Below are 20,696 nucleotides of genomic sequence, written 5' to 3' on the forward strand. Positions count from 1 at the left end.
ACTTCCATTACATTTAACTAAGCAAGTAATAAAAAAAAATCATGATGTGCAGGTTGATACAACCAATCAGAGCCAGTATGTACTGCACAAGTGTGCTCCAGGTTGCAATACTTGTCACATACCAGAACTGAATGCTACTGCAGCTAAAGGTAGGAACTTCTATATAATGCTTGTCAGAATCAGCATACACACATTTCCAAACCTATTTCAATATGTTGGAACATTTTTTTTTAACTTCAAAAGTATTGTCTAAAACCCCAGGGCCTGAAAACGGCTCCACAGATACACTTTCCAGAACCATTTGGTCCCTACCTTTTACTACAAAACTGCTCAGCGGTGCACAAGTTTAAGTATGTGTTTAACCCATTTGCAGGGATTAAAAACATAGTTATCAAGAAAAATGTGTATAATAATAATAAAATGATTTCAACTGATCTTGAGCTGGAGTTTAACTATGTGTTTACCCCTTTGCATTAATAATAAAATGCTTTATTGAATTATAGCAATGTTATTTATTAGATTAGTATGTCACTGTAATAACCTATGTTACATTTTTAACAGTACCTTCGATTTGGCCAGACGTTCAATGTTCTCTGTGGGATCTGAACCCATTGACAAAAAACAAACTAATGGTATTCTGCAGTCACTTTCTGCCCACATGGTCTCCATGTCAAGAATATATCCTTCAGCATATCTTACACCAAGAGATTCTGCTATGTAGTGCCGTGCCTAGGGAAGAGACATTTTACTTAAAAATAACATTTATTAGTTTAAATGAACATTGCGCTCAAAAATGTTTTTTATTCCATCTAAAAGAGAATAAGGGGACGATTCATCAAGCTCCGAATGGAGATTGATGCAGCTGTTTCCGCGCAAGCCTTCAGGCTTGCTGGAAACAGGAGTTAAGAAGCATCGGTCTTAAGACCGCTGCTCCTTAACTCGTCTGCCTCTGAGGCGGCGGACAGCAATTCACCAGGTCGCATATAATCGTGTTGATTTACACCCCCTGCAAGGGGCCCACTGGCCGCGAATCTGCAGGGGGCATTGCACAAACAGTTCACCAGAACTGCTTGTGCAATGATAAATGCAGCGTATGCTGTCGGCATTTATCGATGTGCAGCGGACATGATACGCTACATCGTATTATGTCCATCTGCGCTTTCATTTATCAGCCCATAAAACTGTATTACAGTAACATTGTATCATGAAAAATGGATGTTTGTTAAATAAATCAACTTTTTCTATGGGAGTTGTCCCTATCAGCCATTGCCCAACAGTTGTATCAACTGTACATAAGCATTTCCTTTAACTTTAATTTTAAAACCTCAGAAATGTACATGATTCTTTGGTTGCTCTCTCTATATATATAGCTCTAAATACTGCTGTGTGCGCAGGTATTACAAGTTAACCACAATGCGAACGCGACCTTGCTTTCGCATTGCATGGAAGCTTTGTGCTCATGAGAATGAACTTCCATAGATTCCAATGGGAGCCTCTTAATCATGCGGTGAGACACTGCATGAGAACATAGCGAAGCGAAGGAGGTAAGTCGCACAGTGATGGGCAGCTAATGTTACATATAAATGTATATATATATTTAAATATATATTTATGTGTTTATATGTGTATATACACATATTAACAAATAAATATATATTTATATAAGCATATACATATATATTTACAGGGAACACGCAGCTCCCCATAGACCGCAATGTAATCTAGTGCCGTGTTTTTTCTAACACCCCACACCTGACAACTTTAACCCCTAAAAACTGCTTTGTGTAGTTTTTTTTTTTTTTTAAATTAAAAAAATGCTACATTTTTTTTAAAATAAAAAACTAAAATATACTTTATTTTGGCACCAATTGGGGCACTTTGGAAATTTAACCAGAGGTCTGATCCACCCACTTGTAATGGGTGAATTTGCCCGTTTATAGTCGTGCAATAAATTAGCGCTCCACTTGTAATTTAGCCCTGTATGGGTAATTTTAGTTACAAGTTCAGGTACAGTCCAGATTTACTAAAATAGCCATTCATTCTGTCTATTATACAAAAAACATAGTTAATTTTGCATTCTGAGCAATCACAATGTATTGTGAAATCATGGCCAATATTCAGAATACAATTCTCAGCGACATTCAGAATATATTAGGATTATTTTAGACAATGTGCCATTCATACATTATTACAACAAAGAACTTTGAGAACTAATCTTCCAGCATTCTTTGTGCTAATATTTTAATACTAGGTACAATAAGAAGCTGAACATCTACATATACCAAATAAGCCTCAGAACAATGTACATTTTAAATAGAGGCTAGCAGTTTTAAAAATACATTTATGATAATGAGGCAAAGAAAGAGGTCTAATGGATCAGTTGCTTTTAGATATTTTTAAAGCTGTATATTTTAAGTGTGGTCTACGTTTGATTGTGTCATTAAATATCTAAAAATAGGTAAATAAGAAAGGTATTTTTTCATTACTTTTATTTTAAGAATCCATACAACTAAATTTAGTTAAACTAATTATGACATTACACATTTTAAAGAAAACACAAGGTGTAACCAAAAACAACATGCCCACAGGTAGCTATTTTATCTTTTTCTTTTTAATACAAATAAGTATGTGGATGTCTATACATACATCTTAGGCTGTGCAAATATATATGCAAATGAGCAACAATACATAATAGATATAGTGACAAACAGGATTACCAAATCGCTTTGATAAAAAATATTTTACCTGTGCAATGGTACGATCTGGGCACCAACTACGAATGAGAAGAAGTTTTCTGAAAGTATCTAGATGACTATCATATCCATCTGGTAAAGGAGCTTCTTCTGGGGCTTCTTCATCAAACCATAACTTCCAATTTTTTTCATTCCTTGCCACTTGCCCCAGAAGCTGCTGAAAGGGGTAAAGACTTGATAGTTGGACAAGATTGAGCCAAGTCATGTCAAGTATCCATTTCTTTGGCTTTGGCTCAACTGAATTGAGATCTAGAGTAGCACCCCCTGAAAAACAATGCATAGTTTTTTTACAGACCATCTTACAATAATTATTATGATTATTATGGCTTTTTATTTATATTGTAAACTATTAAAATCCTTTTTTTAAATTGTGAACATTATGGTACATCTTAAATTAGATGGTCAAATTCTCTAACATGGAGGAGAGGAGCGATTTATTTATTTAATTATTATTTATGGTTATGTTGGATGTTTTTTTTTTTTGGGGGGGGTATAAAAGGATACAATTTGCTTGGTTCACAGGCATGATTGTACCAAAAGATTTAGGGATAATATATATAGGTATTGCCCATTATTGGTTTTGGAAATTAGGGTAATCTATGCAAATTTTTAGAAGATATGTGCTATCCATTAATATCTTTGTGGTGTATATATTTACCTATTATTTTTGTATTAACATATCATAATATGTCATTTGTTTTATGGACATGAAATGTATGTAATTCCCTATCGCATGTCTGTCTTGTGAACTGATTTAATAAAAGAATTTGAAAAAAAAACATGGAGGAGAGGAATCCAGAATCCAATCTGCTCATATAAATAAAAGCAGCCTCACCTATTGCTTGCTTGCATTGGTACTTATTGCGTATGCATTTGTGGTCCTGAGATGACAACCATGCACTTCAGGTTCTCAGGAAATAATTTATCCAAGCTTCATAAGATGACACCAACATGTTAAAATGTGTGTTTGGGCGAAATATGACAATAGTCCCTCAATTCTGTTCACATTCAAAATGTATTGTATACATATAAATAAGCATGAAAAACATATGCTTTCTCCTCTCCTTACCATCTTAGGAGATGCACAAGTGTCTCATACAGTTAATATATACACAACAAAGTTTGGATCTTATTATAACTGGCACATAAAAGAGTTTGCTCTATCTAAAATGTAACAAAAAAATTGAACATGGTGGCACCAATTAATATTAAAATATTTCAATTTAAAGCTAAAACAATTAGTCTCAAATGTTAAATAATGTATAATTAACCTTTGCTTCTGTTTACCTGTGCAAGTAGGACTTCTAATCTAATGTCATTAGAGGTTTACTCATCAGTGTATTTAGTATGGATTACTAACAGTATATTTCTACTTACCAAGAAAAAAATATGCCAGAATAATATAGAGAGTTGAATGAAACATAGTATGCCTAAACTATATAGAGAGTTGAATGAAAACATAATTTATGCTTACCTGATAAATTTATTTCTCTAGTAGTGTATCCAGTCCACGGATCATCCATTACTTGTGGGATATTCTCCTTCCCAACAGGAAGTTGCAAGAGGATCACCCACAGCAGAGCTGCTATATAGCTCCTCCCCTCACTGCCATATCCAGTCATTCCACCGAAACAAGCCGAGAAAGGAGAAACCATAGGGTGCAGTGGTGACTGTAGTTTAATTAAAATTTAGACCTGCCTGAAAAGGACAGGGCGGGCTGTGGACTGGATACACTACAAGAGAAATAAATTTATCAGGTAAGCATAAATTATGTTTTCTCTTGTTAAGTGTATCCAGTCCACGGATCATCCATTACTTGTGGGATACCAATACCAAAGCTAAAGTACACGGATGATGGGAGGGACAAGGCAGGAACTTAAACGGAAGGAACCACTGCCTGTAGAACCTTTCTCCCAAAAACAGCCTCCAAAGAAGCAAAAGTATCAAATTTGGAAAATTTGGAAAAAGTATAAAGGGAAGACCAAGTTGCAGCCTTGCAAATCTGTTCAACAGAGGCCTTTTTTTTAAAGGCTTAGGTGGAAGACACAGCTCTAGTAGAATGAGCTGTAATCCTTTCAGGAGGCTGCTGTCCAGCAGTCTCATAGGCTAAACGGATTATACTCCGAAGCCAAAAAGAAAGAAAGTTTGCCGAGGCCTTCTGACCTCTCCTCTGTCCAGAGTAAACAACAAACAGGTTAGATGTTTGGCGAAAATCTTTAGTAGCCTGTAAGTAAAACTTCAAGGCACGGACTACGTCTAGATTATGCAAAAGACGTTCCTTCTTTGAAGAAGGATTAGGACATAATGATGGAACAACAATCTCTTGATTGATATTCTTGTTAGAAACCACCTTAGGTAAAAACCCAGGTTTTGTACGCAGAACAACTTTATCTGAATGAAAGATCAGATAAGGAGAATCACAATGTAAGGCAGATATCTCCGAGACTCTTCGAGCCGAGGAAATAGCCATCAGAAAAAGAACTTTCCATGAAAGAAGTTTGATATCAATAGAATGAAGGGGTTCAAACGGAACCCCTTGAAGATCTTTAAGAACCAAGTTTAAGCTCCATGGAGGAGCAACAGGTTTAAACACAGGCTTAATTCTAACTAAAGCCTGACAAAATGCCTGAACGTCTGGAACTTCTGCCAGACGCTTGTATAAAAGAATAGACAGAGCAGAAATCTGTCCCTTTAAAGAACTAGCTGATAATCCTTTGTCCAAACCCTCTTGGAGGAAGGACAATATCCTAGGAATTCTAACCCTACTCCATGAGTAATTCTTGGATTCACACCAATGAAGATATTTACGCCATATCTTGTGGTAAATTTTCCTGGTGACAGGCTTTCGTGCCTGTATTAAGGTATCAATTACTGACTTGGAGAAGCCACGCTTTGATAGGATCAAGCGTTCAATCTCCATGCAGTCAGTCTCAGAGAAAGTAGATTCGGATGATTGAAAGGACCTTGTATTAGAAGGTCTTGTCTCAGAGGCAGAGTCCATGGTGGAAAGGATGACATGTCCACAAGGTCTGCATGCCAGGTCCTGCTTGGCCACGCAGGCGCTATCAATATCACAGATGCTCTTTCCTGTTTGATTTTGGCAATCAGACGAGGGAGCAGAGGAAACGGTGGAAACACATAAGCCAGGTTGAAGAACCAAGGCGCTGCTAGAGCATCTATCAGTGCCGCTTCTGGGTCCCTGGACCTGGATCCGTAACAAGGAAGCTTGGCGTTCTGGCAAGACGCCATGAGATCCAATTCTGGTTTGCCCCAACGGAGAACCAATTGAGCAAACACCTCCGGATGGAGTTCCCATTCCCCCGGATGAAAAGTCTGACGACTTAGAAAATCCGCCTCCCAGTTCTCTACACCTGGGATATGGATCGCTGACAGGTGGCAAGAGTGAGTCTCTGCCCAGCGAATTATCTTGGAGACTTCTGACATCGCTAGGGAACTCCTGGTTCCCCCTTGATGGTCGTGATGTTGTCCGACTGAAATCTGATGAACCTCAGTGTTGCTAGCTGAGGCCAAGCCAGAAGAGCATTGAATATTGCTCTTAACTCCAGAATATTTATTGGGAGGAGTTTCTCCTCCTGAGTCCATGAACCCTGAGCCTTCAGGAAGTTCCAGACTGCACCCCAATGTAGAAGGCTGGCATCTGTTGTTACAATTGTCCAATCTGGTCTGCGAAAGGTCATACCCTTGGACAGATGGGCCTGAGATAACCACCAGAGAAGAGAATGTCTGGTTTCCTGATCCAGATTTAGTAGAGGGGACAAATCTGTGTAATCCCCATTCCACTGACTGAGCATGCATAATTGCAGCGGTCTGAGATGCAGGCGCGCGAATGGCACTATGTCCATCGCCGCTACCATTAAGCCGATTACTTCCATGCACTGAGCCACCGTGGGGCGCGGAATGGAGTGAAGAACACGGCAAGCATTTAGAAGTTTTGATAACCTGGACTCCGTCAGGTAAATTTTCATTTCTACAGAATCTATTAGAGTCCCTAGGAAGGAAACCCTCGTGAGAGGAGATAGAGAACTCTTTTCTTCGTTCACTTTCCACCCATGCGACCTCATTAATGCCAGAACTATCTCTGTATGAGATTTGGCAATTTGAAAGCTTGACGCCTGTATCAGGATATCGTCCAGGTAAGGAGCCACTGCTATGCCTCGTGGTCTTAGGACCGCCAGAAGTGAGCCCAGAACCTTTGTAAAAATTTTTGGGGCTGTAGCCAACCCGAATGGAAGAGCTACAAATTGGTAATGCCTGTCTAGAAAGGCAAACCTCAGGAACTGATGATGATTCTTGTGAATCGGAATGTGAAGGTAGGCATCCTTTAAGTCCACTGTGGTCATGTACTGACCCTCTTGGATTATGGGTAAAATGGTTCGAATAGTTTCCATCTTGAATGACGGAACTCTGAGGAATTTGTTTAGGATCTTTAAATCCAAAATTGGTCTGAAGGTTCCTTCTTTTTTGGGAACCACAAACAGATTTGAATAAAACCCCTGTCCTTGTTCCGTCCGCGGAACTGGATGGATCACTCCCATTACAAGGAGATCTTGTACGCAGCTTAGGAATGCCTCTTTCTTTATCTGGTTTGCAGATAATCTTGAAAGGTGAAATCTCCCTTGTGGAGGAGAAGCTTTGAAGTCCAGAAGATATCCCTGAGATATGATCTCCAACGCCCAGGGATCCTGAACATCTCTTGCCCACGCCTGGGCGAAGAGAGAGAGTCTGCCCCCTACTAGATCCTTTGTTGGATAGGGGGCCGCTCCTTCATGCTGTCTTAGAGGCAGCAGCAGGCTTTCTGGCCTGCTTGCCCTTGTTCCAGGACTGGTTAGGTTTCCAGGCCTGCTTGGATTGAGCAAAAGTTCCCTCTTGTTTTGAAGCAGAGGAAGTTGATGCTGCACCTGCCTTGAAATTTTGAAAGGCACGAAAATTAGACTGTTTGGCCTTTGATTTGGCCCTGTCCTGAGGAAGGGTATGACCCTTACCTCCAGTAATGTCAGCAATAATTTCTTTCAAACCAGGCCCGAATAAGGTCTGCCCCTTGAAAGGAATGTTGAGTAATTTAGACTTTGAAGTCACATCAGCTGACCAGGATTTGAGCCATAGCGCCCTACACGCCTGGATGGCGAATCCGGAATTCTTAGCCGTTAGTTTAGTCAAATGAACAATGGCATCAGAAACAAATGAGTTAGCTAGCTTAAGAGTTCTAAGCTTGTCAACAATTTCAGTCAATTGAGCTGTATGGATGGCCTCTTCCAGGGCCTCAAACCAGAATGCCGCCGCAGCAGTGACGGGCGCAATGCATGCAAGGGGCTGTAAAATAAAACCTTGTTGAATAAACATTTTCTTAAGGTAACCCTCTAATTTTTTTATCCATTGGATCTGAAAAAGCACAACTGTCCTCAACCGGGATAGTGGTACGCTTTGCTAAAGTAGAAACTGCTCCCTCCACCTTAGGGACAGTCTGCCATAAGTCCCGTGTAGTGGCATCTATTGGAAACATTTTTCTAAATATACAAAGTGGGGAAAAGGACACACCGGGCCTATCCCACTCCTTACTAATAATTTCTGTAAGCCTTTTAGGTATTGGAAAAACATCAGTACTCACCGGCACTGCATAGTATTTATCCAGCCTACACAATTTCTCTGGCACTGCAATTGTGTCACAGTCATTCAGAGCAGCTAATACCTCCCCAAGCAATACACGGAGGTTCTCAAGCTTAAATTTAAAATTAGAAATCTCTGAATCAGGTCTCGCCGATTCAGAGACGTCACCCACAGACTGAAGCTCTCCGTCCTCAGGTTCTGCATATTGTGACGCAGTATCAGACATGGCTCTTACAGCATCTACGCGCTCTGTATCTCGTCTAACCCCAGAGCTATTGCACTTGCCTCTCAATTCAGGCAATCTGGATAATACCTCGGACAGGGTATTATTCATGATTGCAGCCATGTCCTGCAAAGTAATCGCTATGGGCGTCCCTGATGTACTTGGCGCCATATTAGCGTGCGTCCCTTGAGCGGGAGGCGAAGGGTCCGACACGTGGGGAGAGTTAGTCAGCATAACTTCCCCCTCGACAGACCCTTCTGGTGACAATTCTTTTATAGATAAAGACTGATCTTTACTGTTTAAGGTGAAATTAATACATTTAGTACACATTCTCCTATGGGGCTCCACCATGGCTTTTAAACATAATGAACAAGTATCCTCTGTTTCAAACATGTTTGTACAGACTAGCAATGAGACTAGCAAGCTTGGAAAACACTTTAAAGCAAGTTAACAAGCAAAATAAAAAACGTTACTGTGCCTTTAAGAGAAACAAATTTTGACAAAATTTGAAATAACAGTGAAAAAAGGCAGTTACACTAACAAAATTTTTACAGTGTATGTAACAAGTCAGCAGAGCATTGCACCCACTTGCAAATGGATGATTAACCCCTTAATAACAAAAACAGAATAATAAATGACAAAAACATTTTTTAAACACAGTCACAACAACTGCCACAGTCTACTGTGATTGTTACCCTCCTCAAACACGACTTTGAAGCCTTTTGAGCCCTTCAGAGATGTCCTGTATCATGCAGAGGGAAGCTGAATGTCTCTGTCAGTATTTTTATCTGCACAGAAAAGCACTAAAATAGGCCCTTCCCACTCATATTGCAACAGTGGAAAGCCTCAGGAACTGTTTCTAGGCAAAAATCAAACCAGCCATTTCGAAAAAAACTAGGCCCCAATAAGTTTTGTCACCAAACATATATAAAAACGATTAAACATGCCAGCAAACGTTTTATATTACACTTTTATAAGAGTATGTATCTCTATTAATAAGCCTGATACCAGTCGCTATCACTGCATTTAAGGCTTTACTTACATTAATCCGGTATCAGCAGCATTTTCTAGCAAATTCCAGGATACCTTATTGCAGGAAAACCTGCACACCATTCCCTCTCTGAAGTTACATCACTCCTCAGAATATGTGAGAACAGCAATGGATCTTACTTACTTCTGCTAAGATCATAGAAATCACAGGCAGATTCTTCTTCTAATGCTGCCTGAGATGAAACAGTACACTCCGGTACCATTTAAAAATAACAAACTTTTGATTGAAGTTAAAAAACTAACTATAATACACCACTCTCCTCTTACTACGTCCATCTTTGTTGAGAATTGCAAGAGAATGACTGGATATGGCAGTGAGGGGAGGAGCTATATAGCAGCTCTGCTGTGGGTGATCCTCTTGCAACTTCCTGTTGGGAAGGAGAATATCCCACAAGTAATGGATGATCCATGGACTGGATACACTTAACAAGAGAAACATAGTATACCTAAACTAATACCATAGAGAGTTGAGTGAAACATAGTATGCCTAAACTAATAACACGAGGTGCTAGCGACAAACTCTATGCATTATCCGATTGGTTGTGCATTCAGTGACCTCACAGAGACACGGGCCAATCAGATAATGCATTAACGCCCCAAGTGCAGATACGCTCCAGAGAGTTCTGTTCTAATCAGAGCCTCTGACGCCGCAACCACCTCTGGGAACCTAACCATGGGTCCCACCCACCATGACATGCTTTTAAAGGTTCTTGGACAGAATACGTGTGCGACAAATAATAATCTGACAGACAAATGTCCACTGGATAACAGTCCTGTCTGTCCGAGAACCTTTAAAAGTACATTGTCGGGGGTGGGACCCATAGTTAGGTTCCCAAAGGCGGTTGCAGCGCCCATGGCACTGATTAGAACAGAACTCTCTGGAGCATATATATGTCCTTGGGCATTAATGCATGATCTGATTGACCCGTATCTCAGTGAGGTCACCGGATGCAAAACCAATCGGAAAATCCATAGGGTTTGTCGCTAGCGCCTAGTCTAATAACCTAGAGAGTTGAGTGAAACATAGTGTGCCTAAACTAATACCATAGAGAGTTGAGCAAACATAGTATGCCTAAACTAATACCATAGAGAGTTGAGTAAACATAGATTGCCTAAACTAATACCATAGATAGTTGAGTTAACATAGATTGCCTAAACTAATACCATAGAGAGTTGAGTAAACATAGCATGCCTAAACTAATAACAGAGAGTTGAGTAAACATAGTATGCCTTAACTAATACCATAGAGAGTTGAATAAACATAGTATGCTTTAACTAATACCATAGAGAGTTGAATAAACATAGTATGCCTTAACTAATACCATAGAGAGTTGAATAAACATAGTATGCCTAAATTAATACAATAGAGAGTTGAGTGCAATATAGTATGCCTAAACTAATACCATAGAGAGTTGAGTGAAACATAGTATGCCTAAACTAATACCATAGAGAGTTGAGAGAAACATAGTATGCCTAAACTAATACCATAGAGAGTTGAGAGCAACATAGTATGCCTAAACTTATACCATATAGAGTTGAGAGAAACATAGTATGCCTAAACTAATACCATAGAGAGTTGAGTAAACATAGTATGCCTAAACTAATAACATAGAGAGTTGAATAAACATAGTATGCCTAAACTAATACCATAGAGAGTTGAATGAAACATAGTATGCCTAAACTAATACCATAGAGAGTTGAGAGAAACATAGTATGCCTAAACTAATACCATAGAGAGTTGAGAGAAACATAGTGTGCCTAAACTAAAATATAAAAGCTTAAGTAAATATCAGAAAACACTGAAACTAAAAACCCAGGCTATCTCAGTACCTTTGATGAGTGTCTGAAACTCATTATGAGAAATCTTCTTGGCTTGTAAGTCTATCTTTAAAGCCATCAACAATGTGAAGAGAAATTTGTGATCTTCATAGAGCCCACGCGCTGTGTACTTAAAGACCTCGAAAGTGAGGTATTCAATAATATTGGCAATTCTCTTAGACGTAAGCTGTGATTTTGCAGATTTTTCCATTGACATGTCAAAAATGCCCAAGAACTGACGGAGTGATGTCTGGTACATCACATTCACCAGGCTCATTTCCACAATAAGAAAATAAAGAATACTGCCGCGTGTAGCCACAGGGCGATACTCCTCACGAGCTGTGTTAATCTTCAATTCTGTTTCTGCTGCAATCGTCAACTTTTCACTGACCTTGAAAAAAAAAATTACACATAAAAAACACATTATTCATATAAATGAGATAAAGGGGGATTTTTAGACTTTAAGAAACCAAAGCTTTTTTCTTAACCACTAGGTTTGTTTTTTATTAACCCTCTTGCTAAAGGAAACAACTACAGTGATTAGCTTTGAAAACCCCTTTGGAGCTGATTATTTTTCTAAAAATACTTGATCCTTATTGAATTAGACTAAAATGAGACCAATGCAATCGCCTGAAAGTATCCCTATGTTTATTTTTAGTTTTTTTACTGTTTTCTAGAAAATATACTTTTTCCTGTTTGTCAGAATTTTTCAAATCCTGTCTACAAATAAATAAATATTGGTTTATTTGAGTAAGGGCAAATGAGGGCCCATGTTTCCATATTAGTAGTATTTTAGGCACAAAAAACGTATTTGAAAGAGGATTTTTCAATCTGGGCACATATGGATAAATTATAGTTAGGTGAGGAAATAGTAACCCTTGATGCAGCCAGATGTCTAGAAAATAACACCAAAACTGTAATATGTAATTGTGGGAAATAAATACATTTTTCTTTTAATTTTCTAATTTCATAAGTGGTATACATAGGAAATTATTACCAAAATAGTTAAAGGAATGGTCTAGTCAAAATTAAACTTTCATGATTCAGATAGAGCATGCAATTTTAAGCAACTTTCTAATTTATCCCTATTATCAATTTTTCTTCATTCTCTTTGTATTTTTATTTGAAAAAGCAAGAATGTAAGCTTATGAGCCGACCCATTTTTGGTTCAGCAGCTGGGTAGTGCTTGATGATTGGTGGCTACATTTAGAGACCAATCAGAAAGTGCTACCCAGTTGTTGAACCAAAAATAGGCTGACTCCTATGCTTACATTTTTGCTTTTTCAAATAAAGATACCAAGAGAACGGGAAAAAAATGATATTAGGAGTAAATTAGAAAGTTGCTTAAAGGGACACTGAACCCAAATTTTTTCTTTGTGATTCAGATAGAGCATGCAATTTTAAACAACTTTCTAATTTACTCGTATTATCATTTTTTCTTTGTTCTCTTGCTATCTTTATTTGAAAAAGAAGGCATCTAAGTTTTTTGTTTCAGACTCTGGACAGCACTTTTTTATTGGTGGATTAATTTATCCACCAATCAGCAAGGACAACCCAGGTTGTTCACTAAAAATGGGCCGGCATCTAAACTTACATTCTTGCAGTTCAAATAAAGATACCAAGAGAATGAAGACAATTTGATAATAGGAGTTAATTAGAAAGTTGCTTAAAATTTCATGCTCTATCTGAATCACGAAAGAAAAAATGTGGGTTTAGTATCCCTTTAAAATTGCATGCTCTATCTGAATCATGAAATCATTTAATTTTGACTAGACTATTCCTTTAAGATTCCTCTTTTGGAATCTTGTACACCTTCAAAAAATGAACAGCAATTCAAGGTTAACTGTTTTACACCTACTAATTTTAAAGGGATATGAAACCCCAATTTTTCTTTTATGATTCAGATAGAGCATGCAATTTTAACCAACTTTCTAATTTACTCCTATTAACAAATTTTCTTAATTCTCTTGGTATCTTTATTTGAAAAGAAGGAATGTAAGTTTAGGAGCCCGCCCATTTTTGGTTCAGAACCTGGGTAGTGCTTGCGGATTTGTGGTGGCTAACTGTATATATAATGATATGAAATGTAAAATAGCAAATTATTACTTTTTTCCTTTTGATCTATAATTGCTTATTTCAGTAAAAAAAAAATTATTATTCTCAGTTTATGCTTATTTTAGAAAGGTTATCTGATGCAATTATAGAACCAAACTCATCTTATAATATTTTTTTTTGTTGTTTGTTTTTTTGTGTGTTCTTTTTTGTTTTTTTTGTTTTTTAAAAGTCTCATACTCTAATAGTTAAAATATTATTTACTAAAAATAGAGTAAAATATATGGATTCTATTATTTTCCTTTTTTTTTAGCCTTCATGCATGTCATGCTACATAAATAAAATGTAGATTTTCAATCTGCTGGGTCTACTCAATAATATAACAAACAATCACCTAGATTTAGAGTTTTGCGTTAGAAGGGGTGCGCTTAGCTACGCGTGTTTCCCCCCCCCCCCCGCACCTTTTAAACAACGCTGGTATTTAGAATTCTTTGAAGGGCTGCGTTAGGCTCCAAAAAGGGAGCGTAGAGGATAATTTACCGCCACTTCAACTCTAAATACCAGCGTTGCTTACGGACGCGGCCAGCTTTAAAAACGTGCTCGTGCACGATATCCCCATAGGAAACAATGGGGCAGTTTGAGCTGAAAAAAAACCTAACACCTGCAAAAAAGCAGCGTTCAGCTCCTAACGCAGCCCCATTGTTTCCTATGGGGAAACACTTCCTAAGTCTGCACCTAACACCCTAACATGTACCCCGAGTCTAAACACCCCTAACCTTACACTTATTAACGCCTAATCTGCCGCCCCCGCTATCGCTGACCCCTGCATTTTATTATTAACCCATAATCTGCCGACCGCACACCGCCGCAACCGACATTATCCCTATGTACCCCTAATCTGCTGCCCCTAACATCGCCGACCCCTATATTATATTTATTAACCCCTAATCTGCCTCCCCCAACGTCGCTGCTACCTAACTTGACTTATTAACCCCTAATCTGCCAACAGCCAATAGAATGTGAGCTCAATCTGATTGGCTGATTGGATCAGCCAATCGGATTGAACTTGAATCTGATTGGCTGATTCAATCAGCCAATCAGATTTTTCCTACCTTAATTCCGATTGGCTGATAGAATCCTATCAGCCAATCGGAAATTCGAGGGACGCCATCTTGGATGACGTCACTTAAAGGAACCTTCATTCGTCGGGAGTCGCCGGAAGAAGGGAATGGATCCGCGTCGGCTGCTTCAAGATGGTCCCGCTCCGCGACGGATGGATGAAGATAGAAGACGCCGCCTGGATGAACCTGTCTACCGGTCCAGATGTTCTCTTCTTGCCGGATAGGATGAAGACTTCGGACCCTCTTCTGGACCTCTTCTTGCCGGATAGGATGAAGACTTCGGACCCTCTTCTGGACGGATCGGTGATACCCGGCGTGGTGAAGATAAGGTAGAAAGATCTTCAGGGGCTTAGTGTTAGGTTTTTAAGGGGTGTTTGGGTTAGATTAGGGGTATGTGGGTGGTGGGTTGTAATGTTGGGGGGTATTGTATGTTTTTTTAAATGCAAAAGAGCTGATTTCTTTGGGGAATGCCCTGCAAAAGGCCCTTTTAAGGGCTGGTAAGGTAAACCTTTTATTTTAGAATAGGGTAGGGCATTTTTTTTATTTTGGGGGGCTTTGTTATTTTTTTAGGGGGCTTAGAGTAGGTGTAATTAGTTTAAAATTCTTGTAATCTTTTTTTTTTGTAATTTAGTGTTTTTTTTTTTTTTGGTAATTTAGTTTAGTTGATTTAATTGTAGATAATTGTAGATAGTTTAGTTAATTAATTTATTGATAGTGTAGTGTTAGGTTTAATTGTAACTTAGGTTAGGATTTATTTTACAGGTAAATTTGTAATTATTTTAACTAGGTAGCTATTAAATAGTTATTAACTATTTAATAACTATTGTACCTAGTTAAAATAAATACAAAGTTGCCTGTAAAATAAATATAAATCCTAAAATAGCTACAATATAATTATTCGTTATATTGTAGCTATATTAGGGTTTATTTTACAGGTAAGTATTTAGCTTTAAATAGGATTAATTTATTTAATAAGATTTATTTTATTTCATTAGATTTAAATTATATTTAATTTAGGGGAGTGTTAGGGTTAGACTTAGCTTTAGGGGTTAATACATTTATTAGAGTAGCGGCGAGGTCCGGTCGGCAGATTAGGGGTTAATAAGTGAAGTTAGGTAGCGGCGACGTTGGGGGGGGCAGATTAGGGGTTAATAAATATTATGTAGGTGTCGGCGATGTTAGGGGCAGCAGATTAGGGGTACATAGGGATAATGTAGGTTGCGGCGGTGTGCGGTCGGCAGATTAGGGGTTAAAAAAATGTATTACAGTGGGGGCGATGTGGGGGGACCTCGGTTTAGGGGTATATAGGTAGTTTATGGGTGTTAGTGTACTTTAGAGCACAGTAGTTAAGAGCTTTATGAACCAGCGTTAGCCCATAAAGCTCTTAACTCCTGACTTTTTCTGCGGTTGGAGTTTTGTCGTTCTAACGCTCACTTCAGCCAAGACTCAAAATTCCAGCATTAGAAAGATCCCATTGAAAAGATAGGATACGCAATTGACGTAAGGGGATCTCCGGTATGGAAAAGTTGCGGCTGGAAAGTGAGCGTTAGAACCTTTCCTGACTGACTCTAAATACCAGCGGGCGGCCAAAAACATAATTTATGTAAGAACTTACCTGATAAATTCATTTCTTTCATATTTGCAAGAGTCCATGAGCTAGTGACGTATGGGATATACATTCCTACCAGGAGGGGCAAAGTTTCCCAAACCTCAAAATGCCTATAAATACACCCCTCACCACACCCACAATTCAGTTTAACGAATAGCCAAGAAGTGGGGTGATAAGAAAGGAGCGAAAGCATCAAAAATAAGGAATTGGAATAATTGTGCTTTATACAAAAAAATCATAACCACCACAAAAAGGGTGGGTCTCATGGACTCTTGCTAATATGAAAGAAATGAATTTATCAGGTGAGTTCTTACATAAATTATGTTTTCTTTCATGTAATTAGCAAGCGTCCATGAGCTAGTGACGTATGGGATAGCAGATACCCAAGATGTGGAACTTCCACGCAAGAGTCACTAGAGAGGGAGGGATAAAATAAAGACAGACAATTCCGCTGAAAAAATAATCCACAACCCAAATCAAAAAGTTTTAAACTTAATAATGAAAAAAATTTAAATTATAAGCAGAAGAATCAAACTGAAACAGCTGCCTGAAGTACTTTTCTACCAAAAACTGCTTCAGAAGAAGAGAAAACATCAAAATGGTAGAATTTAGTAAAAGTATACAAAGAAGACCAAGTTGCTGCTTTGCTTTATTCCTAAAAGCCCAGGAAGTAGAAACTGACCTAGTAGAATGAGCCATAATCCTTTGAGACAGGGATTTACCCGACTCCACATAAGCATGATGAATCAAAGACTTAAACCAAGACGCCAAAGAAATGGCAGAAGCTTTCTGACCTTTCCTGGAACCAGAAAAGATAACAAATAGACTAGAAGTCTTTCTAAAATCTTTAGTAGCTTCAACATAATATTTTAAAGCTCTTACTACATCCAAAGAATGTAAAGATCTCTCCAGAGAATTCTTAGGATTAGGACATAATGAAGGGACAACAATTTCTCTATTTATGTTGTTAGAATTCACAACTTTAGGTAAAAATTGAAATGAAGTCTGCAACACCACCTTATCCTGATGAAAAATCAGAAAAGGAGATTCACAAGAAAGAGCAGATAACTCAGAAACTCTTCTAGCAGAAGAGATGGCCAAAAGGAACAAAACTTTCCAAGAAAGTAATTTAATATCCAGAGAATGCATAGGTTCAAACGGAGGAGCTTGTAAAGCCCTCAGAACCAAATTAAGACTCCAAGGAGGAGAGATTGACTTAATGACAGGTTTGATACGAACCAAAGCCTGTACAAAACAATGAATATCAGGAAGATTAGCAATCTTTCTGTGAAAAAGAACAGAAAGAGCAGAGATTTGTCCTTTCAAGGAACTTGCAGACAAACCTTTATCCAAACCATCCTGAAGAAACTGTAAAATTCTAGGAATTCTAAAAGAATGCCAGGAGAATTTATTAGAAGAACACCAAGAAATGTAAGTCTTCCAGACTCGATAATAAATCTTCCTAGACACAGATTTACGAGCATGTAACATAGTATTAATTACTGAGTCAGAGAAACCTCTCTGACATTGGGGGGTAGTTATCAAGCCGTCAACCTCAAATACGCTGGAATTCCGCAGCGTATTTGTGGCGAGGCTGATTCGCCTTAGTTATCAAAGGCTCGAGACCGGCAAAAGTAGAATTTTGTGACGTAAGCTTCGATCCGCCGGACTCAGTCCGACACAGATCGATTCTTACGTCACTCCAGATGTTCCGCACACAAGTGCGGCACATTCTCACTACTTTTGCTAGCTATCAAAAAACTAGCAGGTACGCTCGGCACTTTTACGACCCAGCGTACCTGGTTTTCAATCCGCCACCCCTGGAGGCGGCGGATCCCATAGGAATCAATGGGAGTCTGACCATAGCGAAAGTACAAGTTCGCTGCTGACAGACATCCCATTGATTTCTATGGGAGCTGTCTACACCTAACACCCTAACATGTACCCCGAGTCTAAACACCACTAATCTGACCCCCCCTACACCGCCGCAACTAAATAAAGTTATTACCCCCTAAACCGCCGCTCCCGGAGCCCACCGCAAGCTACTCTATACATATTAACCCCTAAACCGCCGCTCCCGGAGCCCAGCGCAACTATAATAAATGTATTAACCCCTAAACCGCCGCTCCCTGAACCCGCCGCAACCTATATTAAATGTATTAACCCCTAATCTGCCCCCCCTACACCGTCGCCACCTATAATAAATTTATTAACCCCTATCCTGCCCCCCACTACGCCGCCGCCACTGTAATAAAATTATTAACCCCTAAACCTAAGTCTAACCCTAACGCCCCCTAACTTAAATATTAATTAAATACATCTAAATAAATTAACTCTTATTAACTAAATGAATCCTATTTAAAACTAAATACTTACCTTTAAAATAAACCCTAATATAGCTACAATATAAATAATAATTATATTCTAGCTATCTTAGGATTTATTTTTATTTTACAGGTACCTTTCAATTTATTTTAACCATGTACAATAGCTATTAAATAGTTATTAACTATTTAATAGCTTACCTAGCTAAAATAAAGAGAAATGTACCTGTGAAATAAATCCTAACCTAAGTTACAATTACACCTAACACTACACTATACTTTAATAAATTATTCCTATTTAAAAATAAATACTTACCTGTAAAATAAACCCTAAGATAGCTACAATGTAATTAATACTTATATTATAGCTATCTTAGGATTTATATTTAGTTTACAGGTAACTTTGTATTTATTTTAGCTAGTTAGAATAGTTATTAAATAGTTATTAACTATTTAATAACTACCTAGCTAAAAGAAATACAAAATTACCTGTAAAATAAATCCTAACTTAAGTTACAATTAAACCTAATACTACACTATCATTAAATTAATTAAATAAACTACCTACAAATAACTACAATTAAATACAATTACATAAACTAACTAAAGTACAAAAAATAAAAAAAGCTAAGTTACAAAAAATAAAAAATTAAGTTACAAACATGTTCAAAATATTACAACAATTTTAAGCTACTTACACCTAATCTAAGCCCCCTAATAAAATAACAAACCCCCCCAAAATAAAAAAAATCCCTACCCTATTCTAAATTACATAAATTTCAAAGCTCTTTTACCTTACCAGCCCTTAAAAGGGCCATTTGTGGGGGCATGTCCCAAAAAGTTCAGCTCTTTTGCCTGTAAAAGAAAAATACAACCCCCCCCCCAACATTAAAACCCACCACCCACATACCCCTAATCTAACCCAAACCCCCTTACAAAAACCTAACACTAATCCCCTGAAGATCATCCTACCTTGAGTCGTCTTCACTCAGCCGAGCCACCGATGGAACTGAAGAGGACATCCGGAGCGGAAGAAGTTAATCCTCTAAGCGGCGCTGAAGAAATCTTCCATCCGATGAAGTCATCATCCAGGCGGCGCTGAAGAAGTCTTCGATCCGGCCGATGTCATCTTCAAAGAGGCGCTGAAGAGGTCTTCTATCCGGGCGAAGTCATCTTCCAAGCCGGGTCTTGAATCTTCCTTCCGCCGACGCGGAACCACCTTCTTCACCGACGGACTACGACGAATGACGGCTCCTTTAAGGGACGTCATCCAAGATGGCGTCCCCTCAATTCCGATTGGCTGATAGGATTCTATCAGCCAATTGGAATTAAGGTAGGAAAAATCTGATTGGCTGATGGAATCAGCCAATCAGATTGAGCTCGCATTCTATTGGCTGTTCCGATCAGCCAATAGAATGCGAGCTCAATCTGATTGGCTGATTGGATCAGCCAATCGGATTGAACTTGAATCTGATTGGCTGATTCCATCAGCCAATCAGATTTTCCTACCTTAATTCCGATTGGCTGATAGAATCCTATCAGCCAATCGGAATTGAGGGGACGCCATCTTGGATGACGTCCCTTAAAGGAGCCGTCATTCGTCGTAGTCCGTCGGTGAAGAAGGTGGTTCCGCGTCGGCGGAAGGAAGATTCAAGACCCGGCTTGGAAGATGACTTCGCCCGGATAGAAGACCTCTTCAGCGCCTCTTTGAAGATGACATCGGCCGGATCGAAGACTTCTTCAGCGCCGCCTGGATGATGACTTCATCGGATGGAAGATTTCTTCAGCGCCGCTTGGAGGATTAACTTCTTCCGCTCCGGATGTCCTCTTCAGTTCCATCGGTGGCTCGGCTGAGTGAAGACGACTCAAGGTAGGATGATCTTCAGGGGATTAGTGTTAGGTTTTTGTAAGGGGGGTTTGGGTTAGATTAGGGGTATGTGGGTGGTGGGTTTTAATGTTGGGGGGGGGTTGTATTTTTCTTTTACAGGCAAAAGAGCTGAACTTTTTGGGGCATGCCCCCACAAATGGCCCTTTTAAGGGCTGGTAAGGTAAAAGAGCTTTGAAATTTATGTAATTTAGAATAGGGTAGGGATTTTTTTTATTTTGGGGGGCTTTGTTATT

General features: G+C 38.7%; 1 protein-coding gene across 1 annotated transcript in view; it reads right to left on the minus strand.

Moving 5' to 3' along the window:
* The window catches only part of LOC128661578 (dynein axonemal heavy chain 5-like), a 671,317-nt gene that overhangs the window by 98,106 nt on the left and 552,515 nt on the right, over nucleotides 1-20,696 (minus strand). The window contains 3 exon segments of the mRNA XM_053715820.1: nucleotides 565-729; nucleotides 2,746-3,017; nucleotides 11,482-11,860. Of these exon segments, the coding sequence (XP_053571795.1) occupies nucleotides 565-729; nucleotides 2,746-3,017; nucleotides 11,482-11,860 (816 nt within the window).

Source organism: Bombina bombina, chromosome 5 (assembly GCF_027579735.1).
Source record: "Bombina bombina isolate aBomBom1 chromosome 5, aBomBom1.pri, whole genome shotgun sequence".
NCBI lineage: Eukaryota > Metazoa > Chordata > Amphibia > Anura > Bombinatoridae > Bombina > Bombina bombina.